This window comes from Vitis vinifera, chromosome 18 (assembly GCF_030704535.1).
Source record: "Vitis vinifera cultivar Pinot Noir 40024 chromosome 18, ASM3070453v1".
NCBI classification, from domain to species: Eukaryota; Viridiplantae; Streptophyta; class Magnoliopsida; order Vitales; family Vitaceae; genus Vitis; species Vitis vinifera.
Window position 1 is genome coordinate 26,636,472 of NC_081822.1, and position 5,151 is coordinate 26,641,622.

The 5,151-nt window shown below is 35.4% G+C and overlaps 1 protein-coding gene across 1 annotated transcript; it reads right to left on the reverse strand.

Moving 5' to 3' along the window:
* Positions 1 to 300: 300 nt before the first annotated feature.
* Positions 301 to 3,051, reverse strand: LOC100256018 (laccase-14). Its single transcript, XM_002265379.5, has 6 exons — positions 2,931 to 3,051; positions 2,544 to 2,695; positions 2,040 to 2,284; positions 1,819 to 1,947; positions 554 to 1,504; positions 301 to 442 (listed from the first exon to the last, which is right to left on the reverse strand). Exons 1-6 carry the CDS (start codon positions 3,030 to 3,032, stop codon positions 312 to 314), a joined length of 1,710 nt encoding a protein of 569 aa, XP_002265415.1. The 5' UTR covers positions 3,033 to 3,051; the 3' UTR covers positions 301 to 311.
* Positions 3,052 to 5,151: the final 2,100 nt, after the last annotated feature.

Consider the following 5,151-nt stretch of genomic DNA (forward strand, 5'->3'; position numbering starts at 1 on the left):
ATTAATTAAGGTTGAAACAGGAACACAACATCAAATTCTCTTTTTATAATCAAAGACTTCCATGGAAATTCCACCATAGCATATCTCAAAGATTAGTCAAATTCCATTATATTTATAGACTTTTAACAATCCAAGAAATTGACATTAATAATCCTAGACACAATATTCTACAACTTTACATTATTCTTTTTATCAACTTTACACAAAAAACTGAAGAGGAATACTAACTTAAATCAAATAGAAAATAAATCATGAAAGCTGAATAATACAAATATTCAGTGAAATCTTTAGCGTGTTATTTCTTTGCAGCTTCAACATGGTGGCATGTCCGATGGAGGAGGCAGCATTTGAGCTTCCGGGTGTTTACCATTTTTCACTATGAACGCAGTTTCCATGCCCCAAGTCAGATGGCGTTCTACATGGCAGTGCATGAACCACACTCCTGCAACAAAGAAAATATACCAACATTGCACCTAACTTAATTGTAATATTAAGAAAAATTATTTCCTTGGTATACAGGTTTTCATAAAGGACATGAGTGCTTGCAACATACCAGGGTTGGACGCCTCGAATCTAATTGCAACCCAACCTTCCGAAGGAACAGATATGGTATTCTGAAGGGGAGGATCCACCAGATTATAGCGTAAAGGGTCCTTATTTTCATCGAAATTCCCAAATCCCCATCCAACAAGATAGAAACTGTGTCCATGGAGATGTATGGGGTGGTGTGTCCCTGAAACCACAGTTGTCCCTTGCAAAACAATCTCCACTGTGGAGTTATACTCGAGCATCCTTACTTCTGTTGCGCTGCTCGGCAACTCATAGACTAATGGAAGATAATCAGCTGTAAAATCGAACACCAGTGGTGGAACGCTAGGAAATTTATCTCCATATACACCACTTATGTTATAATAGTAAGCTTGCAGTATGTCAACAGTAGGGGTATCGAAGCTTATGTTGTTTATACTTGAGGAGAACCGCGTCCCATTGGCCCCTGCACATGAATCATTGATGCAAGGGTACGAGTTTACAGAAACAGTGTAAATCAGGTTAGTGCTTGTGCTCAATGGGACATTGCAAGGATGTTCAGGATTTGCTAAGCTTCGGAGGTCAGCCATGACCTGAACTGATGCATTTGTGTCATTATATGCAGGAAGATAAGGCAAGGAGGGAGGTGAAGATGGAGTGTAGTATCCCCTGTACTGTACAATAGCTGTGGTGGTTGTGTTATCATAAAAATTTTGATATTTCGGGGCAACAGAATAAGTTATAGCCGCCATGTAATAGTGATCCGGGCGTTGGTTAGCTTCTAATAAGACATCGTAGGTTTGGCCAGGAAATATTGTAATATAATCTCGTGTCAATGGTTTCGTGTAGCTACCATCTGTTCCAACCACTGTCATTTTATGCTTGGCAATGGAGAAGAAAAGAGCCTCCTGCAAGGCAGCATTGATTATGCGAAGTAGATAAGTCTTTCCATGATCCACCGTTAGCTTGAATGTGCCTGCAATTAGAAAAGGAAAGTTGTATACTTATGACTAGCCAAAAGAAAAAGAAAAAGTTTCCTTGAGGATCCACCAATTATGAAGTGATTGATTGATTAGGGGTGTAAATTTGGCTCCATTGTTGAAAATTATATTTGGACTAGCTAGCCTTTTCTCATGTGTTAAATCATGGCTCTATCATCCTCATAGCTATATTCCTCTTTCTTAGCATTAAGCTTTAAATGTGTTGATGTTAATGAGAAAAAGTAATATGGTTAACATACAAGAAAATGAAATCATGTATAATTTTAAAATGGGAAGTGAAACATTGTACTTGATTTTGAGCATGGATATAGATCACCGGGTTGTCCATTTATCAATAACGCATCAGAGGCATTAGGATCAGCTCCAGTTGCGAGCCCTTCATCTCGAACTGCATTCACATCAATCTTCCACCATTGCCCTGCATTTCAACAACTCCAATAATTTTAGATTTTGCTTTGTAAGTTAATTCATAATATATAAATTAACCTTTAAAAGTAACAACACTTATACCTAATATGATGAGAAATTCTGTGTTAGGTTTGTGAAACGGATACTTAGTTCCATTCTTGGGATAGACGATTATAGCTCCATGAACGGTGGCTCGAGTCCAGTCACTATGAGCATGCCACCATATTGTGCCTTCCTCAGAGGAAAGGATGATCTTTTGGCTAAACTTAGACCCTGGCTGAATTGGGCATTGTGTGATATACTCGGGACCATCTGTCCATGGATATCTAGGCATGTTCACCCCATGCCTACAAAACAATAACTATACGTTAAAACTAGTACTTATTTTTGGACTAACTAAAGATGGCATGCAACAACATATTATCACAGTAACAAGCGACATCAACTGTATTTCAATGGAACTGAAGTAAATAACCCTAAAGTATCGTTTTAAATTTGACTTTATTTGCAAAGCAATATATTGCAACCCCCTCTTAAAAATAAAAGAATGTATACCATGCAAGCATGCTGCCTTTGCTCTTTCTCTAAGACACACTCAAGACCTACCAGTGAATGGTGACATTTTCTTTTCCCCTATTATAAACGTCGACAATGATCGTCTCTCCTTTCATAGCATATATAGTTGGCCCCGGAAATTGTCCATTTACTGTTAAGATGTCCTTGGTGCTACAAAGCCTTGTATATGAAGCTTCCCTCACCTGCGACCAATTAAAGGTTCACCACCAACCTCATCCCAAAAGAAATATCACATGCATGAATAGTTGCATCGATCCCTTCATGCAAGTGTATAACCACTTAAAAATTGATAGCATGCATGAACGACTCAACGACACCAGGGTAAGGGGTCCTACGATGGAAAATGAGAGTCATACTACCCCCTAAATATTATGATCAGAAGGTGACGTTAAGGCCAGAATCATATATAGTATTTACCACAAAAGTATGCCGACGGATTGAAGCTTGGCAATGGATGCCACCACCAAAAAGTTGAAATACTAAAATTTGTAAGAGGAAAACCTTCATGATCAGCCACATCTTCTTTGGAATAAAAGCCTCTTCTCTTTTCCTAAACACAACTCCTTCAATTTTCTTACCACTTTTGCTGTATGTCTTTCTTATATGATTCATTAAATAGTCATGATAATTCTCTCGGGATACAATACCTCCTCTCCACGTGTCAATATAAGAGGAAGTGATTTGAATGTGTATTGATTTTTAATGTTCTTTGACCACTTCAATGAGCAGGACCACTATATAAAATAATGATATTTGATCACTTACCAAATTAAAATGAACCAAATGCGTGAAGAAAGCTAACAATTGTGAAAAATTCTTACAAGAAAGCTAACAATTATGAAAAATTCTTACAAGTTACGTACATGTTATTTTAGAATAAATTTAAAATATTCTTTCACAAGTCTTTTGTTGATTATTTCAAGAAATGTTAATTAAGACATGAAAACTTTGACCTCGCATACAGTACCCTTACCAAGATTGGTCATGGAAACTGTTTTTCATGGACAGTACGTTTAAGAATTATTTTAAAATTATTTTTTAAGAATTATTTTCGTAAACATTATTTAGCAAACCCTTAATATTAGTCTCACTTGTTTTCATGTTACTTAATACAATTAGTCATGATCATTGTTTTCGTCTGAATGGGACAAAATTGTTTCCCAATTTTTTTGAAACTTGAGAATTGACATGATGATAAGCTAATTTGGTACTTCATAATTTTCCATAAAAAACATAAAAATATATTTTGTAAAAAGTTGAAAATAGAATACGAACAACCCCTTGTATGTTGTGAATCACTTAAAACATCTATTGGGACTCATACTATTTTTTTTCTCAACAAAAAATAATTTAATAATAATCATAATAATAATAATAATAATTATAGATTTAAAAAAATATTTTTCAAAACAAATGCAACCTATAATTTATTTGTTCATATGATATGTATAACTTGATTAAAATGATTTTAGCTGGCTTACAAAAATAAATTATCTCAAAAGAGAAAAAAAATGAAAAGTAAAAGAAGAAATGATTCAAACTTCCTTGTTTGGTTTATCGTACACCATATACAAAGAAAAATCATTATATAAATAAATTATGAAAAGATTTATATATTTTGAAATTATTTATAAACAGAAATGATGAATACATTTCAAGACATCTAAAAATTTTATCAAGTTAATTTAAACTTGTTTTTTATTTTTTTTTTCACATTTTTTCTCCTATTTTTTTTCTCACATTTCCTTTTTAAACTTTTGGAATAAATTCCCTACTATTTGTGGAGCTTTAATATAAATTTTTTCTTACATATGATACTGTAAACCCCAAAATGTCTCCTCTCTCCTCTCTCCCTTCCTTTTTCTCCTCCACCTACCCTCACCTACCCCGCGATACCTCTACCCATAACCCCACCTCCAACGCTTCCCATAAGCTCTCTTCATTTTTTTCTTTTTTTTTTCCTCTCCCCCCATTCTTGAAGGCAAAGGGTCGGTCCCATTTTTTTGAGCTGCCCTATTCCACTTGCTTTGGTTCCTCTAGACTGCCAATTCCCATAGCACACACGGACGACCAACCCCTATTTCTTTTCCAGTTTCTTTTCTCCCTGCAGCTCGTCCTAACATCCACACACACCGACTCCCCCTATGATTTCTCTCTCTTCTCTTCATTTTCTTCTTAGACCACTCCACTCACAGCCCAGAAAACCGACATTCCCCATTTTCCATGGACAACTCTTCCAGCACAACCGCCCCCTCCACTCACCTCTTCTCTTCTTCTTCCATTTTTTCTTGTTTTGATTTATTTTATTTTCTTCTCTCCTCCAACCATACCCATTCTCTCTCCATCCGCCACCCTCACCGTCGGCCACTGCCGACTAGCAATCCAGCCATCCATGGCTGTTCAAAAAATGGGTAAATTTCCTTTTTACTTTATTTTATTTTCATATTTTTATCTTTATTTTTTATTATTTTGATTTGCACAATAATTGATTTGAACTTGGCCTATTACTTATTGGTTATTTATTTGGCCTTATTTGATTAGACTTGAGATATTATTTTCTTTGGTCATGTGTATTATTAATGTGGGCTTATTAATTGATATGAATTTTGGGCTCACAATATGGGTGAAATTTGTTGGA

Bases quoted from the DNA above. Each gene is read 5' to 3' on its own strand.
- LOC100256018 (XM_002265379.5), bottom strand. From the start codon at position 3,032: ATGTGGCTGATCATGAAGGTTTTCCTCTTACAAATTTTAGTATTTCAA. The intron at 2,696-2,930 runs GTAAATACTATA...AATTGGTCGCAG, and splicing joins TCCGTCGGCATACTTTTGTG to GTGAGGGAAGCTTCATATAC. The intron at 443-553 runs GTATGTTGCAAG...TCTTTGTTGCAG, and splicing joins ATTCGAGGCGTCCAACCCTG to GAGTGTGGTTCATGCACTGC.